This window comes from Heteronotia binoei, chromosome 15, assembly GCF_032191835.1.
Source record: "Heteronotia binoei isolate CCM8104 ecotype False Entrance Well chromosome 15, APGP_CSIRO_Hbin_v1, whole genome shotgun sequence".
Lineage (NCBI taxonomy): Eukaryota > Metazoa > Chordata > Lepidosauria > Squamata > Gekkonidae > Heteronotia > Heteronotia binoei.
Window position 1 is genome coordinate 35,398,704 of NC_083237.1, and position 21,809 is coordinate 35,420,512.

General features: G+C 43.6%; 1 protein-coding gene across 1 annotated transcript in view; it reads left to right on the forward strand.

Moving 5' to 3' along the window:
- Positions 1–562: 562 nt before the first annotated feature.
- The window catches only part of LOC132584532 (deleted in malignant brain tumors 1 protein-like), a 58,990-nt gene continuing 37,743 nt past the window's right edge, over positions 563–21,809 (forward strand). Inside the window, exons 1-3 of the mRNA XM_060256436.1 lie at positions 563–784; positions 8,627–8,974; positions 16,947–17,252. Of these exons, the coding sequence (XP_060112419.1) occupies positions 691–784; positions 8,627–8,974; positions 16,947–17,252 (748 nt within the window). The 5' untranslated portion in view covers positions 563–690. The remainder of the gene's footprint in view (positions 785–8,626; positions 8,975–16,946; positions 17,253–21,809) is intronic.

A 21,809-nucleotide genomic window follows, 5' to 3' on the forward strand; every position in this document is an offset into this window, starting at 1 on the left:
TTTGGGAGGCACTTCCAAAGTATAGGGATCAGGGCTATTTTTTGAGCAGGAACGCACAGGAATGCAGTTCTGGCTGGTTTGGTGTCAGGGAATGTAGTCTAATATGGAAATGAGTTTTTGCTGGGCTTTTTCTATGAAAAAAGCCCTGTGTGAAACAATGGTGACATCAGGGGGCATGGCCTAATATGCAAATAAGTTCCTGCTGGACTTTTTCTACAAAAAAAGCCCTGATACAGAAAAAGTCTGAAGAGAGCTGATGCTATTCCCACTAACTTGGGGGGAATGAAATCACAGGCAAGACTGGAACTACTGCTGCAGTGACTGCCCACGTTCCTATAGAGTACAAATCCTCTTACAGAAGTCATAGAGAATAATGCCAGGGTGTCACGTATTTCTTTCTCATCCCCCCCTCTTCCAATTACATCTTGAGGTACCCATTTGAAGGAACTGAAAGTTGTTTCTGCTGGAATCAGCAGAACAAAGCAAATTTACCAAATCATGCTTGATTAGACTCCTCCCTCCCAGTTTGACCAGTCCCTTTCCAGCATTTAGCCTCCACTCCCAACCTTTGCCCATGGCATCGACCTAAGCAAGTGTCCCATCAGGACAAATTGCAGGCGAAACATCCAGGCCTTGAGCACACTGTCCAAGGGAGGAGTCTGCTCCCACCTAACAGGATTCCTAGGGGCAATGGCTGCCTTCACTCTCCCCTCTTCAACAAGACTTCTAGGAAAAGGGCTGAGAGAAATGGCAATGATCCTTCTTCTTCTGACCTGTCTTTGGGGTGAGTGATTTCTCCTTCAATTCAGCAGATGTGTGCCTTTCCCCCTCCCCTTTGCCACAGCTCCTTTGCATTGCTGGTTTTGTAGCAATCAGATTAGAGCATTTGGGGGTGGGGGGAAGGTGGCTCAAGGTCCAGCAGCCAGTTTGGAGTGGACTACCTAGTACAGGGATGCCTAAACTCCGGCGTGGGAGCCACATGTTGCTTTCAGAAATATTGTATGGCTCTTGAAGCCGCCACTGCCTCATTGACTGGTTTGAAGAAGGCATTTAAAGTTAAAGTTGCTTTCTTTCCACCTCCACTTCCCTCCCCCCCCATCTATTTGCTTTCCTTCCTTCCTTCCTTCCTTCCTTCCTTCCTTCCTTCCTTCCTTCCTTCCTTCCTTCCTTCCTTCCTTCCTTCCTTCCTTCCTTCCTCCCTCCCTCCCTCCCTCCCTCCCTTCCAGCTCTCAAACATCTGACATTCATGTCTTGCAGCTCCAAAACATCTGATGTTTATTCTATGTGGCTCTTTCACTAAGCAAGTTTGGCTACCCCTGTCCTAGTACTTCCCAATAGTTGGTGTTCTTGCAGGGAATGGTGAATTAGGCAAATCTTGGTTTCAACTGGCAAGTCTCCTGTTCATCAGCAAGAATGGGCACGACCATGCAGAATTACTGATTTATTTGAGATGCCACAAGCAGGCATTGTAGTAATATGTAGGTAAATACATCACACTAAACAGAAGCTAGTCCATTCTTGGATTACACCGCAAGTTCTCCACCATGGAATCTGAAGCAAAAATTTAGAGGGAAATCTTTAAATATAAACAGAATTATGGCCACAACAAAATAATTACAGTTCACTGGGGATTCACAAAGGGGCTTCCAAATTGTGCTTGAGCCCCAAATGTCTTATTCTAGAAAATATTAAAGATCAGAGTAAAGTTTCAGTGGATCCTGTAACTGGATCTTTCACACACACAATCGTAGCAAAGAATTTGGGGAGAAAATGTTTAACTCCTGAACTGTCCTGATGAATGCAGTAGTACTGTGAGTTCTTTCTAGAGAGTGAGAAAAAGGCTTTGAAGTTCCTCATGGACCAGAGAGATGAAGTCAGCCAGATAGAGTAGAAATATTTGAATGTTTCCCTTACTGGTTTGTTGCCACTTACTGGTTTGTTGCCACTAAGTGCTCATAACCAGGGCCTTTTTTGTAGAAAAAGCCCAGCAGGAACTCATCTGCATATTAGGCCAAACCCCCTGACACCACCATTGTTTCACACAGGGCTTTTAGGTAGAAAACACCCAGCAGGAACTCATTTGCATATTAGGCTACACCCCTGGTGCCAAGGTAGTTAGAACTGTGTTCCTGTGCGTTCCTGCTCAAAAAAAGCTCTTTTCATAACTATTTCTACCCCACATGCCAGAGGCAACGTGCCTGGTGCACATGACCCACCCAGTGTCATTCACTACCTCTCTCACTCCCAGAGAACCTGTGAATGCACAGGTGGCATGGAATCCTGGAACTCATCTTCATGAGCCCCAGAGAACAGGGAACCAATGACCATGGCTGCTTCCTGGCTGTTTTTTAAAAAAGAAAGTAAAGAAAATAGCTAAATGCAGACTTTGATCCTTGTCTGTAACATTGGCTGCCAAAATAGCAAAAGCATATAAACATTAGTTGGTTGCTCTGAGACTTCTCCAGTCAGCTTCACAGTAAGGCCATCAAAATACCTCCTCATTTTTAAGGAAACCAGATGCAAAGTCACATAGACCAGGGGTGGCCAACGGTAGCTCTCCAGATGTTTTTTGCCTACAACTCCCATCAGTCTCAGCCATTGGCCATGCTGGCTGGGACTGATGGGAGTTGTAAGCAAAAAACATCTGGAGAGCTACCGTTGGCCACCCCTGACACAGGCCTTTATTGTTTAGTTAGGGCAGCAGCACAAAGTGCAAATTTTGTGCTCCACTAAGAATTACCTGGAATTTTCAGAACCAGGGCTTTTTCTAGCAAAAAAGCCCAGCAGGAACTCATTTGCATATTAGGTCACACCCCCTGACATCACCAGGAACTCATTTACATATCAGGCCACACCCCCTGATGCCCAGCCAGCCAGAACTGCATTCCTGCTAAAAAAAAAGCCCTGCTCAGAGCAAAACATAATGTGTAAAGAAATAACAAAACATTTCTCTTTTTCTAACTTTGAGTTTGAGCCAAACACACTTCCAGCAAAATTTCCATCCATTATCAACCAAGCCAGCAGCATCTCAGCTTAAAACAGCATAAAATCAGGCTAAAATTAGCATAAAACCAAGTTAAATGCAGGCCATACAGCATTTGATCAGATGCCTAAAGATGGTCACCATATGAATGGTGATGGATGCTATCATTGATAAAACATGCATCTAGCTGCCACCCACCTCCATTTCATGACATAGAGAGGAAGGTCTTGAGACAAAGATCTTCACTGTGAGCAAGAGGAGGTGGTCTTTCTGATATTAAAGGTACAGGAGCCCTCTCCCACCTCATAGATCCAGAGGAGTTAGCCATGTTAGTCTGTTGCTGCTTTAAGACCAACAAAGCTTATTGTAGCATAAGCTTTCGAGAAACACAGTTCCCTGATGAAGGTGGAGATGGCCAAAAAGAAAATTATGTTCCAAAAAATCTCTCCAAACTTAGTGAAAATGTAACAAAAATGGAATTGAAAATCTTAACCATGTGCTCTTTGATGGGCATGAAGTGGCTGTCAGTATCCAGTCTCAAGGCAGGGGTACAAAGCTAACTGGAAATGGTATTTCCGTTTTCTGGGCTTGCAGTGAAACAGGAAAATCTGTTATTGGGGAAGGAACTGAAAGTCAACAGCGAGTATGATAATGTCGTTACATAAATGCCATGTATATTGGAATAATTAAGGAGGGTTACCAGTTGAGAAATTCACCACCTCTGTTGTGAAATAAAAGGAAACAGAAGACCTGCTTGATTTTCCTATTTTCAGAGGGAGGCTATTGGTCTGCAACAGAACTACTAGATTTGAGCCCACGAGCACCTTAGAGACCAACAAGGGTATCTGGTTTTGAGAGTCAGTTTCCAGGCTGGTTTTCCTTCAGAAGGTAATTGACAGGGCAGTAAATGAACAGCGCTGGCATTTCCAGGATGAAACATTTTTAAATGTTTTTATCTACTATATACCATTATTTTTTCATTTTATGTTTCTTTTCTTGTGTGTTTTTGGTTGTGATAGCCTCATACCATAAATGCCACTTGTGTGTGGATGATACATTTGATCCTGAGCATTTTAAATCTGTTTTTAGGCCTGGCTATGGAATAGCCAGGGTTGGCATTGTTGGCTTTAGTGGACAATCTAATCTGGATATTGATAAAGGCTATGCTTCCTAGTTGATTTGGTTAGCAGCCTTTGATATGGTTGTTTACTCAATGTTACCGAGTTGGTAGAATCAAAGGGAGAATTTAATTGGATTAAATTATTATCAGACTGTCTGTAGAGAATGTCAGCTGAGGACCTCCTTGTCAGTCTACATGGATTTGATTGGTAGAACTTCATAGGGGTGACTGCTCTTGTCCATGTTTATTTATGAAAGAACTTTAAATGGGATTGTCCTTAGCTTTGGAGCTCAATATCATCAATATGCTGATGATACTTATGTCTTTATTTATGTAAGCTACCAAGAGCAACTTGATTTCTCCTTGGCCAGGTATTATTCAAAGTAGGCCTCATTTTGGGCAGGAGCTCACAGGAGCAGAGCTCCAGAACCTCTACATTTTATTGTGCTCTTTCTTTCTTGCCCCCTTCCAAATACTTGCTTCTGGCCTCCATTGTTCAATGTTCTGGGCTCCTGTACCATTGTGAGAATTTGGCTGAACTCTTAAGATTTAACAAATCCAAGTGTGCAGCCATGTTGGTCTGAAGTAGTTGAACAAAACAGGAGTCAAGTTGTACCTTTAAGACCAACCAAGTTTTATTCAGAACATAAGCTTTCGTGTGCTCTCTAAGCACACTTCATCAGACGAGGGGATCAGGTATTGTGGGCTGAATTACAAGCAGTTTGTTGATTAAGTATGCAGACTGATCACAAGGTAAACCAGTGTGGCTTGGTCATTTGGTCTGGATAGCCATGAAAGGTAATAAAGTCCTCTGCCAATTGGTGTTTCTGTAAATCTAGGTGAATCACAAAAGGATGTGTATTTCCTAGTTGTAGTTGTAATACACGTCCTTTTGTGATTCACCTAGATTTACAGAAACACCAATTGGCAGAGGACTTTATTACCTTTTATGGCTATCCAGACCAAATGGCCAAGCCACACTGGTTTACCATGTGATCAGTCTGCATACTTAATCAACAAACTGCTTGTATTTCTGCCCACAATACCTGATCCCCTCATCTGATGAAGTGTGCTTAGAGAGCACATGAAAGCTTACGTTCTGAATAAAACTTAGTTGGTCCTAAAGATTTAACAAACTTTCTGATATTTTTCCCCACACAAAATGGAAAAAATAACCAAAACACATAAATCAGACAGATGGATAGCTTCACCATGCCACTGAGGCCTCATAGGAGAAATACAATTATTATAAATACAATTAAAGAAGTATTTTCAGGTAAATGCTGAGCTGATTTAATTTAGTACACCTTCTGGTGATGTCAGGGGTGTGTGGCATATGTGAATGAGTTGTGCAAATGAGTTGTGCTAATGAACTCTGGCACCTCTTTTTATACTAAACAACCCCTGACCCAAAGAGGCAGTCTCCTATTTAATTGGGGAAAATTAGCATTAAAGGAGACAAAATGAGAGGGGGTAACTGGGATTCTCCATCTATGCATATGGGGATCATTCCCATAGAGAACTCTCAAAATAAACCAGCCAGATGTTCAACTGGAAAGGGCTTTATTGAAATAGGAATAAAAAGACAAAACACACTCAACCAAAAACATGGAAAACACACAAGCTAGATAAGAAGAGATCAGGAAGGAGTGAGGAGAAAGCAATCCTGGGGAAGGCTATAATCACCAGTCTCAAAGAGTAATGTCTGTGGAGGCAGCTGCAAAATGACCAGCGTTTCGCAGAGAAGAGAGAAGGTCCACAAGCAAGTGGGAATGTGAGGTTGAGAACACAATATATACTGCTATGGAGCAGGATGCCATACTTTATAGGGCAAAATGCTCCCTGGAGCAATCTGAGATGTTTGCCCCCAAACAATCTTGAGGAGGATTTTGGAGGTAAACAATGACTTGGGAAAACCTTGATGAGTTATCTGAGGTGAACTATAGATGCTAATGGTGCTTGATGACCATCTAAGTATCACATGGGAAAGCTATCAGGTTTGGTGCATAGTGTTTAAGTGTTGCATAATTAGGGTAATTGAGTGAGGAGAAAGGAGGCTGGGTGTGGATGAGGTTAATCCAAGATGAGACAATCTATTTTGGAAGACCCATTATCCAAAAGTATGCATCTCTTTAGGGTGGTAGGAGGTTGTTAGTTAGCCAGCCAGTCTTTCTCACACTGGAGCCCCATGGCACAGAGTGGTCAGCTGCAGTATTGCAGTCCAAGCTCTGCTCACAACCTGAGTTCGATCCCAGCGGAAGTTGGATTCAGGTAGCTGGCTCATGATTGACTCAGTCTTCCATCCTTCTGAGATCAGTAAAATGAATACCCAGGCTGACAGGGGTAGGCAATGGCAAACTATCCCATCAAAAATTTTTTTCGTGAAAACGTCATGATGTGACATCACCCCATGTGTTGGTAATAACTCAGTGCTTGTACAGGGGACTACCTTTACCTTTCTCACATACTTCTAAACTACATGTCTAGACTTGTACCTGGCTGGCATCCATTTTGTGTCATTTTAGGCCAGGCAGTGCATTGCAGATTATGATATCTGAGCTGAGATATGTATATCTCAAGCAAGTCTGACTCATTGGAAAGTGTCATACTCTCCATTTTTTCATAGTACAAAATACAACAGCCTAATTTTAATCTGAGGTTGCATCTATTTTGCAGTTTTTACATTGATTATTAGTGTGTTTCCAGTTTCAATGAAAAGTGTTGATATTTGCCTTTAAAGAAGTTCATAAGCAACCCAAAAAGAGTATTGTGAAAATTGGAACAGGGGATAAAGGCTACACGGAGCCTCTGTGAAAACCAGCCTCAAAAATTACAAACTTCAGGTTTCTATGAATATGTATGTATGCGCATATGTGGGTCTGCGCGCGCGTGTGTGTGTATAAATCCAAATTCTTATTTAACTAGACATAGAAGTTCTGAAATTCATAAAAAGTAAAGAACGCTGATACCAGCCAAACCCAAAGTCTTTCAAAATGCAATCAATGCCAACTTATTCCAATTGAAGGGTCCAGGAGGCTTTCTAAAGGGTAAAGAGTTTTCACCAGAATCCAGCGCTCCACACTAATACAGTATCCAGTACAAGCCAGGCAAGAATATATCATGCAATGGGGTTGTACTTGTCCCCACATTTTGCTTCGGTTCTACGAGCTTCAAAAAGACATTTACAAGGATATAGTTCAAATGCCAATGCTTCCAATCACTTTGATGCAGTATAATACTTTATTATACTGTATCAAAGTGATTGGAAGCACTTTTTTCAGCTGACAGCTGAAGTTGATGACAAGATGCATAGGTTTTAAGTGTTTCAAATTCATGCTTTGTTCTTAAATGTTTGCTGTATTGCGCAAATGCTATGGATATTTTGTCTTGTTGTTGCAATCTGCCTTGATCTCTCAATAAGAGAGCCAGCTTAAAAGTTTTCCCAATAAAAAAAATCCACACTGGGAAGAAAGAAGTGCAGGACAAGAATGCCTGAACACAATCAAGCTCTTACAGCATCTTCCTTACCAGGAAAGGGTAAAACATTTGGGGCTTTCTAATTTAGCCAACAGACACCAAGTAGGACATGACAGAGGGTTATGGTAGTGAAGTCAAAGTCTCCTTATGAAGCATCAGGGTCAGGACTGACAAAAGGAAGGACTTAATTTTTTAAAAAAAGTGTAATTCATTTATAGAAATCACTGCCAGAAGATACAGTGATTACTGCTAATTTATGTGGCTTTTTAAAAAGGTGAGAACCAGGCCTCAGATTCACCATGAGCTCACAGGAGCACAGTTCCTGAACCTTTCTGAGGGTTCCCCCTCTTCCTCCCCACCTACCTTGTCTATTGAATAGTAGGTGTAGCTGCATAACAATCCCTGGATTAGGAGAGCAGGCAGCCAGCCAGTCACCAGGGGCTTTGCCATACCCCCAGCAGCTCTCATTAACCCCTGGAGAAGCCCATGCCACCCTTTCTCCACTTCTTATGTGATTTTGGGTGGCAGGTGGCTTGCTGACCTTTTGACTGGGGAGGGCTGCCCAGGAGAACCCCAGGTCTGCTTGGGCTGGCTGGATCTCTAGCCAGCTCAAGCAGTCCTTGCTCACCCAGGGATCTCCTTTCTTGCATCGGGTTGCTTTTGGCTGGGGGTGGTGGTGTGGTGACGGCATTTGCTAATGAGTTATGCTAATGAGCTCCACCACCTAAATTTCTACAAAACAACCCCTGGTGAGAACATATCATTGATGATAGTTCTGCCTGATGTTTTTAGATATAACAGCTAAATAGAACCCCTAAAAAAAGAGACATCATCTCATGAACTGCTAGACTTCTATGAGAATGAATATAGAATGTCCATTGCCTTCATTTTAGCAACTGGAAGTTGGCTGCTGTTAGAGAAAGGACCCTGGACCAGGTGGACCTGGCCTGTTCCCCCGAGCCACTTTTCTGTCCTAATGCTGCTTCTCATACAATAATTCAAGGGAGAAGCTCTTTCTGTTTCACTCTGAAAATTCATCTTCCTAGGTGTGGTTTGGGGCGCAGATCCTCCAGCCTCAGACACAGCTGAGGTGAGGCTAGCGAATGGCACAAGTCGCTGCAGCGGAAGAGTGGAAGTGTTGCACAATAGCCAATGGGGCACCGTTTGTGATGATAATTGGGGCATGGAAGATGCCAGAGTCGTGTGCCGGCAGCTGGGTTGCTCAGCAGCACTATCAGCTGTATCCAGAGCACATTTTGGACAAGGAACTGGCCGCATCTGGCTGGATGAAGTTCAATGCAGAGGCACAGAAACAACTCTCAGTCAGTGCCCAGCAAGGCCTTGGGGAGAAAACAACTGTAACCATGGAGAAGATGCTGGCGTCATATGTGCAGGTAAATTCTGTTATCTGTGGGTTGATGATTCACATTTTACTTCTTAAATTAATGTGTGTGTTTTTTCACCTGGCCAAAAATACTGTGGCCTGGTATTGAGGAATCCACAAAGGAAGCTTTGCACAGCATGGAAATAAATATTTTTCATTTGCACATCAAATTGCTGTTAAAGGCAAAACAAGGAACAGGGGGGGTGAGAACCAGAGAGGATTATGAGGCTGGGCGAGTGGGTGTCAACATGGCAGATGAGGTTCAACGTGGCCAAGTGCAAAGTAGCGCACATTGGGGCCAAAAATCCTAACTATAAATACAAGTTGATGGGATGTGAACTGGCGGAGACTGATCAAGAGAGATCTTGGGGTCGTGGTGGATAACTCACTGAAAATGTTAAGACAGTGTGCGATTGCAATAAAAAAGGCCAACGCCATGCTGGAAATTATTAGGAAGGGAATTGAAAACAAATCAGCCAGTATCATAATGCCCCTGTATAAATCGATGGTGCGGTCTCATTTGGAATACTGTGTACAATTCTGGTTACTGCACTTCAAAAAAGGTATTATAGCATTGGAAAAAGTGCAGGAAAGGGCAACTAGAATGATTAAAGGGCTGGAACACTTTCCCTATGAAGAAAGGTTAAAATGCTTGGGGCTCTTTAGCTTGGAGAGACATTGACTGAGGGGTGACATGATGGAAGTTGATAAGATTATGCATGGGATAGAGAAGGTAGAGAAAGAAGTACTTTTCTCCCTGGACATTCAATGAAATTGCTGAGCAGTCGGGTTAGAACTGATAAAAGGAAGTACTTCTTCACCCAAAGGGTGATTAACACATGGAATTCACTGCCATAGGAGGTGGTGGTGGCTACAAGCACAGACAGCTTCAAGAGGGGATTGGATAAGCATATAGAGCAGGGGTCCATCAGTGGCTATTAGCCACAGTGTATTGTTGGAACTCTCTGTCTGGGGCAGTGATGCTCTGTATTCTTGGTGCTTGGGGGGGGGGGGCACAGTGAGAGGGCTTCTAGTAACACTGGTGGATCTTCTGATGGCACTTGGGTGTTTTTTTTGGCTACTGTGTGACAGAGTGTTGGACTAGATGGGCCATTGGCCTGATCCAACATGGCTTTTCTTATGTTCTTAAGGAAGCTACTAACAGAAGCTGGCAATCCTAAACATATGGAAATTAAATAGTTTAACAAAGGTAATAAGGTGAATTTTTCCTAATAATGTGCTACCACATTTGGTGATATTATTGTCCACATTGAGGGGAAGTTTTGTGAAAAAAAAGGGAAAAAAACAGTTTTGGAGAGGAGGTAGATTTCATCCTGAGAGAATTGATGAAGGATCTCCCTGAAGTGAGGTAAACATAACACAGGCTTGGGATGGTTAAGGGAAGCCAGTGAATAAAGGAAATCTGTCATGAAAGGCTCTTAGCTCAGCCCAACATTACTTCACCTCCTTCTTGTTCTAAAGTGAACAACTGAAAAGGAAGGTGCAGGGATTGGGCATTGACAAAGGAGGAAACCAAGTCCTATCACTTTATTTTCATTGCTGACCTCTTACCTTGATAGGAGCCCGCTTTCCTTATCCACCTCAACTTCTCAGGCTCCCAGAGTTTCTTGAATGAGTTTATAGGCAACTAAATAAAAGGGGAATAAACATATGGAGGACATTGCCACAGGAAGTTTCGATGTCTGTTAGCCTATGTGGCAATAAAAAGAACACAATAAATGCATGGGGTCAACTTGCAGTTATTATAACTGAAAGACAAAGAATCTAGTCACACAAACCAACCCCCCCCCCACCCCGCTGAGTTGGATCCCATGCAAAATTTCTGTTTGTGTTATAGCTGTTGCTCAAGCCAATAGGAAACAGCCATGGTAGCTGCATACACTGAATCAACACACACACAAAAATGACACAAGAAAAAGACCTCAGTTGCTGCTTTTGGCCCTGACTTGGATGGTTCATGCTAGCCTGATCTTGTCAGATGTCAGAAGCTAAGCAGTCTCTGCCCTGATTAGTACTTGGATGAGAGACCACCAAGAAAGTCCAGGGTTGCTATACAGAGGCAGGCAATGGCAAACAATATCTGTTCCTCTTTTCCCTTGGAAACCTTATGATGCTGCATGTTGGCTGCAACTTGAGAGTGACACTAGCTGCTTGTGCTAAATTGGGAACTCTCTTCCCAAGAGCTGCAGTGCCAGTCTCTGCACATGTTTGCCCTCCTCTGGAGCTTTATGAGCCCCAGAGCAGGACAAACAGGGTTCCCATGGCTGCTTTGGCTCAAGAAAATAGAGCAGAAGGGAAAAAAGGAAGTGTTTCTCTCTTGCTGCACATTGTGCTCATGAGCAAAAACAAGCCCTGCAGCACTTTGGAAGTGGATTTTCTTGATATTTCATGTACTGAAAGTTGGGTTGGAAAACCCACAGCTCAATTTGGATCACACTTAATATTTAAATGAACCCTTGTTGTATCCTAAACTTGTGCAAAATTGTGTGCAACCAGTTTCTTGTCACTATAACAGGGGTGGCCAACGGTAGCTCTCCAAATATTTTTTGCCTGCAACTTCCACCAGCCCCAGCCATTGGCCATGCTGACTGGGGCTGATGGGAGTTGTAGGCAAAAAACATCTGGAAAGCTACCGTTGGCCACCCCTGCAAGAGATAGGTGTTTCATAAGAACTGTGCTAAAATCATTTTTTTTTTTTTATTTTGTGCATTGCTGGCTCCAAGACAGTGTTTGGAGACAATACTCCTTTAAAAATATTTATTTATTTAGGAAGACAGTGTGGATACAGAAAAGAAAAGGGAAAGGAAAAAAAGGGGGGGCTATACAATATCATTGCATTTGTTTAGAACTATCATGTAATACAAAATGTATAAGACAGAAAATATTTTCCCTTACATACTTTTCATTATAACTTTTTGATATTATTATTATAGTTATTGTTTATTGTTACTATTATTATCTCCCTCTTCCTGATGAAGTGGACTCAGGGAGAGTTACAATAAAAGGATTCATACAAACCATGTCTAAAATCTAAAATTACATCAATTAAACCACAATAACAGACATTAAGATGGCATCATCATTCCAGTTTTAGTAAATCAGGTCTGATCAGTGGGATCTATAGATCTATAATATACAATAGTTCTTATTTCTGTTCAGATTTTATGTTTCAAACTTCATAGCTAATCTATTTTGACTACATCATTAGTTTCATCATTACTATGTATTCAATATTACATATTTTCTCCACTTCTATATATACATTAGAATCTCTAACACATAAAATATCTCTCTCTCTCTCTCTCTCTCTCGGCTTGGCTTCGCGAACGAAGATTTAAGAAGGGTGCAATAGTCCACGTCTGCTGCAGGCTCGCTGGTGGCTGACAAGACCAATGCGGGACAGGCAGGTCCGGCCACAGTGGCTGCATGGAAAAGTCTGATTTAGGGTTGGTGCTGTAGCAGTGCGATTCTTCCTCAATCTCCTTTTGTCCTCAAGACCAGCTATGCGTGCGTTCTCAAAAGAAGAAACAGCCTGGTGGATGGTGTGCCTCCATGCTTTGCGATCTGAGGCTAGGTCAGACCACTGGTGATGGTTGATGTGACAGGTGCCAAGGGATTTCTTCAAGGAGTCCTTGTACCTCTTCTTTGGTGCCCCTCTATTTCGATGGCCAGTGGAGAGTTCGCCATACAGGGCAATCTTGGGAAGGCGGTGGTTTTCCATCCTAGAAATATGCCCTGCCCAGCGCAGCTGCCTCTTCAACAGCAGTGCCTCGATGCTGGTAACCTCCGCCCGCTGGAGAACTTCAGTGTTGGTCACAAAGTCACTCCAGTGGATGTTGAGGATGGTGCGAAGGCAGCGCTGATGAAAGCGCTCAAGGAGTCGCAGGTGATGACGGTATAAAACCCACGATTCGGAGCCGTAGATGAGGGTTGTCATCACAACCGCTTTGTAAACATTGATCTTTGTGCCTTTTTTCAGATGCTTGTTGCTCCACACTCTTTTGTGCAGTCGGCCAAAGGCACGGTTTGCCTTTGCCAGCCTGTTGTCAATCTCCTTGTCGATCTTAGCATCTGAGGAGATGATGCACCCCAGGTAGCTGAACTGCTGGACTGTCTTCAGAACTGAATCACCCACAGTGATGCAGGGAGGGTGATAATCTTCCTGGGGTGCAGGCTGGTGGAGAACTTCTGTCTTCTTCAGACTAACTTCTAGGCCGAATAGCTTGGCAGCCTCTGCAAAGCAGGACGTCATATGCTGCAGAGCTGATACCGAGTGGGAGACGAGTGCAGCATCATCAGCAAACAGTAGCTCTCGGATGAGTTTTTCCATTGTCTTGGAGTGGGCCTTTAGTCGCCTCAGGTTGAACAGGCTGCCATCAGTGCGATAGCGGATGTAGACACCATCGTCATCATCTAGATCTACTGCGGCTCTTTGAAGCATCATGCTAAAGAAGATCGTAAAGAGAGTTGGCGCGAGAACGCAGCCTTGCTTTACACCTGTGCCTATTGGGAAGGTCTCCGAGAGGTCGTTGCAGTGTCTGACTTGGCCTCGCTGGTCTTCGTGTAGCTGGATGATCATGCTGAGGAACCTTGGGGGACATCCTAAACGTTCCAAGATTTGCCACAGGCCTTTCCTGCTAACGGTATCGAAAGCTTTGGGAAGGTCGACAAAAGTCACATACACAGCCTTGTTCTGTTCCCTGCATTTCTCTTGGAGCTGCCTGAGAACAAATACCATGTCGGTGGTGCTCCTGTTAGCTCTGAAGCCGCACTGGCTCTCTGGGAGGAGTTCTTCTGCAATGGCGGGCACCAGTCTGTTCAGGAGTATTCTGGCAAGGATTTTGCCTGCGATGGAGAGCAGGGTTATCCCCCGGTAGTTGGAGCAGTCTGACTTTTCCCCTTTGTTCTTGTATAGGGTGATGATGATTGCATCGCGAAAGTCCTGTAGTAGTTTGCCTTGTTCCCAGCAGGTGACAAGTACTTTGTGAAGTGAGCTATGTAGTACTGTGCCCCCATGCTTCCAGATCTCTGGTGGAATTCCATCAACTCCTGCTGCCTTGCCACTTTTCAGTTGCTTGATGGCTTTAACAGTCTCTTCTAGAGTGGGGATCTCATCCAACTCTGTTTTCACTGGTTGAAGTGGGGTGAGGTGAATTGCTGAATCTTGAACTACGCGGTTGGCACTGAAGAGAACCTGAAAATACTCCGACCACCGGTTCAATATGGATGCCTTGTCTGTGAGGAGCACTTGGCCGTCTGCACTATGCAAGGGACTCTGAGTCTGATATGATGGACCATATACTGCCTTCAGGGCTTCGTAGAACCCTCGTAAATCACCAGTGTCTGCACACAGCTGGGTTCTCTCAGCAAGCTTGGTCCACCACTCGTTCTGAATGTCTCGAAGCTTGCACTGGAGGTTGCTACATACAGCGCAAAAGGTTGCTTTTTTCCCAGGACAGGAGGGCTGAGCAAGATGTGCTTGGTAGGCAGATCTCTTTTTCGCCAGTAAATCTTGGATCTCTTGATTGTTCTCATCAAACCAGTCCTTGTTCTTCCTTGTGGAGAACCCGAGGACTTCTTCAGAGATCTGCAGGATGGTAGTTTTTAGGTGTTCCCAGAGTGCTTCTGGAGAAGGGTCTGTGGGGCAACTGGGGTCCTCAATTCTTGACTGGAGTTTTGCCTGGAAAGCAGCTTTGACTTCGGCTGACTGGAGACTGCCAACCTGAAACTTCCTCCGAAGGATACCTCCTCTCCTGGGTGTGGGTTTAAAGTGAAGACGGAGATTGCAGCGTAGAAGACGATGATCCATATGACATTCTGCACTGGGCATTACTCGGGTGTGTAAGACATCTTGAAGGTCTCTCTGGTGCACCAGAATGTAGTCGATAAGGTGCCAGTGCTTGGACCGTGGGTGCATCCAGGTTGTCTTCAGACTGTTCTTCTGCTGGAAGATAGTGTTGGTGATGGTGAGCTGGTGCTCCATGCAGAATTCTAGCAGGAGGCGCCCGTTGTCATTGCAGTTGCCAATGCCGTGTTTGCCAAGTACTCCTTTCCAGGCTTCCGAGTCTTTACCTACTCTGGCATTAAAGTCGCCAAGGATGATCACCTTGTCCTCTGTAGGGTCTTCCGTACGAGGTTGTGTAGATCAGCATAGAACTTGTTCTTTTCTGCAGGATCTGCTTGAAGGGTTGGGGCATACACACTGAAGAGTGTTGCATGCTGCTTGTTTTGAAGTGGGAGGCGCATGATGCGATCTGAGTGACCTGTTGGCAGGTTTTCGAGTTTGGAGGCAATGGAGTTCCTGACCATGAAGCCAACGCCAGAAAGGCGGCTCTCAGCCTTTGACTTACCTGACCAGTAGAGGGTATAGCCAGCACCGTGTTCTTGAAGACTACCTTCCTCAGGGAAACGGACCTCACTGAGAGCTGCTATGTCGATATTCAATCTGAGAAGTTCGTGGGCAACTAGAGCAGAGCGTCGTTCAGGGCGACCACTGTCTACTGTGTCAAGCATGGTTCTGATGTTCCAACACGCAAGCTTTAGTCTTTGCACACTTTGTGAGGCAGGTGCATGCCTTTTCTTTGTTGTTATTTTTTGACCGCAAGTAAGGATGCCCGTTGACCGCGGCTAGCCAACTGGGGTGGAGGAGACGAGCTTTGTTTAGGCCACCTTTTCTAGGCCCCTCTCCGTGTGGAGCAAGCAGTGCTGTCCCTAGATAAGGCTGCTTGGTCGTTCAGGGTGCTGCCGAAAAATGCTTTCGTCTCCGGGTTAGCATCAGGCGACCAATACCCTGAACCGCCTACATGCAGGATCGGGACTGCGGCTTCCAGTGGCACCTTCCACCTGCCGTTTCGCCCCTTGCCCATCGCTGCAGGACTTGATGCGTTGTGGGTTGTGTATGTGGATATGCCCTTCAGGCCTGCGCAGAGGAATTTTTTAGGTGAAGCCCAGTGTGCGCGGTACTGGCTCCACCCTTTCACCTGGGGGTCATCTGCCATGGCCCAGTAAGCCGGGACGCCGGCAGCGAGTCCTCCAGGTGGTAGGTGTTACATTAACGAGCTCTATCTGCCCGGGTTTGATGTTAGAGTTTTCCTTCTCTTAGGCTGGCAAGGTTGGTGGGCCCAGCCTGCCCATCCGGTTATACCGCCGGACAATTCGGTCGCACCATGACGTAGCAAACTCTGTGAAAAACGGGGGGGACCAGCGAGAAGGTGTTGCTACGGATGCAGTAATGCAGGAGAGGCCATTGCAGTGACCATCTGCCAGGCATAGCCAGACAGTGACCACGCGGCATTCACTACACCGGGAGAGGAGAGGCTATGTATTGCGCATACACTTTCCCTGGGGGGGTAGGATACCCAGAGGGACCCCACCCCCCCACCCCCCCTAAAATATATCAAGGTGCAAAGAAAGGTCCATTATATATCTCATATCAAGAACCCATATTTGAGATGTTATGTTTAAAACAGATTTTAATTCTACTAATATTACATCACAATAAATTTGTATATAATATTATAGACTGCTTCTTATTCTAAGTTTTTCTCCTGCTAGCATAGTACATGTAATACATTCTATCTCTCCTGGGATTTTGTTATAGACCTGTTTCTCAAGTAGCTTGTTAATATTGCCATTATTACATATTCAGCAAGTTTATTTTCCCATTCTTCTAAATGTGGGCAAACATCTAGAGACAATACACCTCCTGATTCAGTATTCTAGGTACAAAAAGAAGAAAATGGATACTGTCACCATTCATTTGAATGTGAATGAAAAATCTAGTTGACCATCGCCAGATATAGAATGGTAAAACTAGTGGTTTTCACTGAGCTTGTGAAGGCTTATGTTTGCATGTTACAAAAACATTGTTTCTTTTAAGGCCCGGAAAGCTTGGTATGAAACATGCTGCTTCAACACGAATTGCATTGGTTGTGACTGTCATTCTGTTTCTCTCTTAACAGAAGTAAGGCTGGTCGGTGGTTCAACTCCCTGCACTGGCCGGGTTGAGGTGTTCCAAAACCAGCAATGGGGAACAGTGTGTGAAAATGGCTGGGACATGAAGGAAGCCCGTGTTGTGTGCCGGGAAGTGGGCTGTGGAGATGCCATAGCTGCACCAGGTAGAGCTAAATATGGACAAGGATCTGGTCCCACTTGGATGAATGCAGTCAACTGCACAGGATCAGAGGAAAGTCTACGTAAATGCCCAGCAAACCCATCAGCAGAACATAGCTGTGACCATAGCCAAGATGCCAGTGTGGAATGTGCAGGTAATTGCTAAAGAAGCATAGATATTGTTACATTCAGTCTTGTTTAGGGCAATGCTTACCTGGGTTAGTTCCCTTTGAAGAAGAGAGCACTGGAGACTTATAGTGATTTTGTGTTATTTGTTTTATTGACAAATACAGCACAGAGGGAGACAAAAAAAGAGAAAGAAACCTCTGCAGGGTAGCAGATTCACTTCTCCACATCAGATTCCCAGAGAGGTCCTGCATCCTCTTAGGGTTGCCAATCCCCAATTGGGATCAGGGGATCCCCTGGTTTGGAGGTTCTCCCCCTGCTTCAGGGTGATCAGAAAGCAGGGGAAGGGGGGGAAGGAAGAAGAAGAAATGTCTGCTAGGCACTCCACTGTACTCTATAAAAACCAATTCCCATAGGGCAGGATTTCCCAAACTCTTTTTCCCCATGGTCCGGTTATTTTTACACTTCTCCTTTGTGGACCAGTAAAATTTGGGGGTGGAGCCAGGAGACAGGAATTATGTCATTTCCTGCAGTGTCATTTCCAGGTCAAGGGCCAAGTGATGTCACTTCCGGGGCACACTGAACCAAAATTCCACCACTTCCTGTGATGTCACTTTCAGGGCACTTCCCCAAACCTGCCTCTTCTTCTGAAGTAGCTTCGTTTTCAGAAAAATCTCTCTGAAACTCATGCTGAGCCAAAATGGGGTTGGAAAGTGGGCAGTCTACAACTTTTTCATACATTCCCAGGGTCCTCTTTCCACTCCCACACCTGCAAGCACCTATCTGTTTGTGTGTTCTTCTCCAGCTTGCAAGCACTTCTAATGCCCGTGTTCAATTCCCTACACCACCTACACACCCCTTCCTTGACAGTACTGGCCATTGTATGCATTTGGGAGTGCTGTTCCCATTGCCATCAAGAATGCCAGCACTGTATACCACCCACACTGGGCCCTGGCAACTGCTCTACCTCAAAATATGCTGACACATTTAGTAGGCCCTTCCTTCAGCTGCTACTACTGGAACTCTGCCTCGAGCTACAACCAAGCTTGCTTGGTTTCAAGAAAATATTTTGACAGCTCTTTTTCATACTTTTCTTGACTGAAATACTGGGAAATTGCTGTGAAAGGTAGCAGAAATTGTACTGCGATTAATGAATTAATTTCAAGTTATATGAAGTTCATACAAATTTTTCTGCAGTTATCCCAAAAAGGATATTTATGAGGGGCTTGCAGTTTTTTACTGGCTGTGTTTCCCATGCCTTTAAAAGCAACCTGTTGTGCAGATATTTAGCCAGTGAACTTCTTTCATCCTTTTAAATATCCACAAGAGGAGTTTAATTTTGGTGTCCTGTAAAAAACAGGACCAGTAAAACGGAACTCAGGCTTTGTAGCTTGTGTCAGTCTTCAAGGCTAGCTTTTCTCTGCACAACACGGAAACGGGGGAAGGATTGGAAGCAGAGCATCAACATCAGGCTTTCTTCACATGACTATTTGTGGGTCATCCTGCTTAAAACCTCTTAAAACTTCAAAATCAGGCTCTCTTCCAGCATCAAAATCAGGCTTTCTTTTCATGAAAACTCCTGTCTCTACCATTCCTTCTAAAATACAATGTTCTAGCTTAGACACAGTATCTTATTAATCACTGAATAGTCTGAAACAGTTAGAATGGAAATAAATCCACAGAATGTCGAAGCAGTGACAGTACTCTCTTCTCAAATGGAAATTAATCCAAATATTTCAGTACCTTCTAAATAGAAAATAATCCAAAGATCTTCAGGACCGCTGCTCATACTCCAACTCTGCCCAAAGGCTCATTATTTCAAGCAGGAAAGGCAGGAGTCTGGATTAATGGACTAATTTCCATTTGAGAAGAGAGTACTGTCACTGCATCAGCATTCTGTGGATTTATTTCCATTTGAATTGTTTTGAACTATTCAGTGATTGAAAAGAGACTGTGTCTAAGCTGGGACATTGTATTATATAAGAACATGAACTGTGTTGACTCAATTCATGGCGATAAGAGATTTTGCTGAAGCTGATAGTTGTACAGGTGTATACTATATATGAATTGAATGGATTTGGAATTGTATCATATTTAAAATTTCTTTATAGGGTTAAGTGTATTGGTAATATTAATTGAGACAGCCATTGGCTTCTTGTTACTTACTTAGCTTTGTATTGCAATCTTCTCCCTCTCTTTTGTGTTCTACCATTCCTTCAGCAAGAAGGGGGTTCACCTCTTCCAAGCCCCAATGGACACTTGCCAGAGCTCTCTTCTGACACTTAAGGCTCATTGTGTAGGTATCTGTTGTCAATGAGAAAATTACCATTCCTGTGTCATATAGGAGAGACTGAAAATAATCAGAGGACAGTAGTCAAAGTGCAAGCTTGTAATAATATGAAAAAACCCATAATAACATATTGTCCATCATCCAAAGATCCCCTACACAGCTGTTCACTTAGCTCACTGAAATACAATAACTTCTCCAAGAATGGCCAGTGCCGACAATTTGGACCAGCGTCCCTTGGAAAGTTGCTGTCTGATCTACAAGTTGTCAAATGCATTGTCTCTTGCTCAGCAGAAACAGAAGTTTTTGATTATCAGAAGAGTAAATGGAAAAACTAAGAGACAATTAGAAAAGGTGGGCAATGATGAGGGATGAGGAGCACCTGATATCTCTTACACTGTACTCTGCTCTTCTGAGCAGGTGACAGTGGCCAGATTCTTCATAAAATTCTAGTGGGATGAAGCCAGATCTCTGGTTATGTTTATGAACCAAGTAGTGATGTACATTGCATAAAATATATGTTTATTACCTCACCCACAGGCACTGCTGGTACCAACCAAAAGGTACATGGTGGCCAGCAGTTCACAACAGTAGTTGAAAACATGCCTGAGTTGGGTCTTCTCAAAGAAGGCAAGAAGGAAGCAGATAGAACTGAGACAGAATCTTTTGCATGCGAACCAGCACTCCCTGCTTCACCACAAATAATTTAAGCAAGCTTTGCAATGTTCAGTACTTCTAATATGACTTCTTAGCACATCTTCTGTTCCTATTTTGTGCATGTTGCTGAGCCAGCAATTCTTTATTAAATTAATAAATCAGTTAATAGTTCCTCTCCCATTAACTGCTGAACTCTTTTCAGTTTAAGCACAAATGGCTTATAATTCAAATTGCTTGCATAATATGCAATACAAATTGCTTCTGTAATTCCATATACAAACCAACCCTCTTTTTATTTTCCTAATTAGTGGGTTATCTCTAAGCAATAAACACACATTGAGGAAACATCACCAGATCATTCCAAGTCATCAACATGACAAAAGAATGATCAGCAAAGAGATACCAGTTCCTCACTAGCAGTTGCTCTGCTTCCCGGGCTTCTGCTTTCCTTGGAACAAGCAACCAATTTCCCACTAGTTGCTGCAGCACTGCATTTTGACTTGCAGCTCTCTCCAATTTCCCCTGAAGTGACTTGGTCTTGTTTTTTGGAGATCCAGAAGCTGTGAGGGAAATTGGAGGGAGCCACAAGTCAAAATGCAGCTGTGCGATGACTAGCGGTGAATCGGTCAGTTGCTCCAAGGAAAGCACAATCCCGTGGGCAGAGTGACTGCTAGTGAGGAATTGGTAAGACTATTTCCTAGACAGGGAAATAAACAGGGAAAACCATAGTATTTGTGCTAGGAGCAATGATGGTTATTTTTTCATAAATAGTCTAGAGTCAGATAAAACAATAAGACTGCAAAAATTTCAGATAACAAGTTTTATTTAATTTAATTTAATTTTTGGATTTATTGGAGTTATTTTTTGATTTTTTGGAGTTATTTAGGATAGCAGAAAATCCCCAACTTTCTGCAGTGTTTTCCTTTCAAGCAAATTCTTTAAAGCTGTTGAATTCATCCCAGTCTTGAAGCTTTGAATGCCTTCCAAAATAACTAGCCTTCTCTCTCAGCAATCAGGGGATTACCTCCTAACATTAATCAATGGACCATTCTGAGTTAACATAACATTTTAAAGCCTCAGATCCAGAACTACAAATATCATGGTTGAGATCAATTTCAATGTCAAAGTTTGTAAAGCAAACCCACTCACCAATTATGATTTCTGCCTATGGTCAAAAGAACCCCTATGAACCACTGCTTTTCAAGTCAAGCTCCCTAAATTTGCCTTCCTCAATAATCCCCCAGCACTCGATGTGCAATGCGTGGGTATTTGTGGAGGGATTTGGTCCTATGTTTCTGATGCTCTCAGATACTGTCTTTGTGTGCAGAGTTGCAGGGAAACAGCTGGTGTTGTCCACTATCAGTTCTGGAAACTCCTGTGGTGACCACAGTCTCAACAAGGTTGGGGATACCTGCTTTACATATTCCATTTCCTTTTGTCATGTGGCTTAGGCTGAGTGGTAGTAATCAGATACTAAGCCTGCAGCTGCATGTTTGGGAGAAGACTACAACTCTGGCCTTTTTTAAAAAAAACAACCTTGAAGAATAATTAATATGTGAAACACCCAAATTCAGATTCAAATTTATTAACGGCTCATGGCCAGTATGCACAAAAAGGTACTACAACAATCACACACAAAAAA